The sequence below is a fragment of the Acomys russatus genome, chromosome 24 (genome assembly GCF_903995435.1).
Source record: "Acomys russatus chromosome 24, mAcoRus1.1, whole genome shotgun sequence".
NCBI lineage: Eukaryota > Metazoa > Chordata > Mammalia > Rodentia > Muridae > Acomys > Acomys russatus.
In genome coordinates, this window is record NC_067160.1 from 47781344 (window position 1) to 47782340 (window position 997).

Here is a 997-nt window from a genome sequence, read left to right on the forward strand (position 1 = left end):
ACTTGACTGCTTCTAGAATCAACTAAAACCCAACCAACTGGGCACACTTGTGAGGGACCCTCTCCGTAGTAACATTTGAGATGGGCAGACCCATCCGGAATCTGGGCCACACCTTCTGGTGGCAGCACACGTAAGAGGATGTGGAAGACAGAAACCTTTGCTTTTGCCTGCTTGCTTTCGCTCTTGCTGGCAGGTTCATCTATCCTATTGCAGAGACATTCCTTCACTGGTGTTAGAATCAGCTTTTTAAAATTTTTTTATTTTTTGGTGAAAAAAATACAAGAGCACAAATCCACTTTTATTTATTTACTTTTTCATTAGTTTAAATTCGGGAAGCATACAGCATCACACAGACTCTGTGTCCAATGGCCTTCACAGGAAGGTGGCTTCGGAATTTGGCACGAACCACGCCACTGTTTCCATGGGCCCGAGTTACTTTTCTCCAGATCACTCTGGTTTTGTTTGGCTTGCCTCCAGGAGCCACTGTGCTGTTTTTTGCTTTATACACATAAGCACATCTCTTGCCTAAGTAGAATTCAGTCTCGTCCCGAGCATAAACACCTTCAATTTTAAGAAGAACTGTGTGCTCTCTTTGGTTCTGGAGGCCCCCCTTGTAGCCAGCAAAAATGGCCTTGCACCACAACCTGCCAGACATAGTCACGTTTTAGAAGTCCTGTTCCCAGCAGGCCTCAGAAATCTGCCCCTGAAGTTCAGAAGCAAAAACTAGAACCTACTTACTCAGGGTGCCAGTGTAGCATGAAGACCAGCAGTTCTCTAGGAATCTTCTGGAACTCCTGTACCAGATGGAGACCTCTTAGACACCCAGTCTCATAGACTAAACAGCTCCTTGCCTATCCGCTGGAAGATAGCCATTGTTGGACTACTTGGACCACAGCCACAGACTCATTAGAATGATTAAGTCTCCACATTAAAATATCTAGATTAGGAGCTGGAGAGATGGCTCAGAGGTTAAGGCACTGGCTGCTCTTCCAGAAGA

The 997-nt window shown here is 45.5% G+C and overlaps 1 protein-coding gene across 1 annotated transcript; it reads right to left on the reverse strand.

Moving 5' to 3' along the window:
- Nucleotides 1-322: 322 nt before the first annotated feature.
- LOC127207119 (60S ribosomal protein L35a-like) lies at nucleotides 323-655 on the reverse strand. Its single transcript, XM_051166452.1, has one exon. The coding sequence runs from the start codon at nucleotides 653-655 to the stop codon at nucleotides 323-325; it is 333 nt and encodes a 110-aa protein (XP_051022409.1).
- Nucleotides 656-997: the final 342 nt, after the last annotated feature.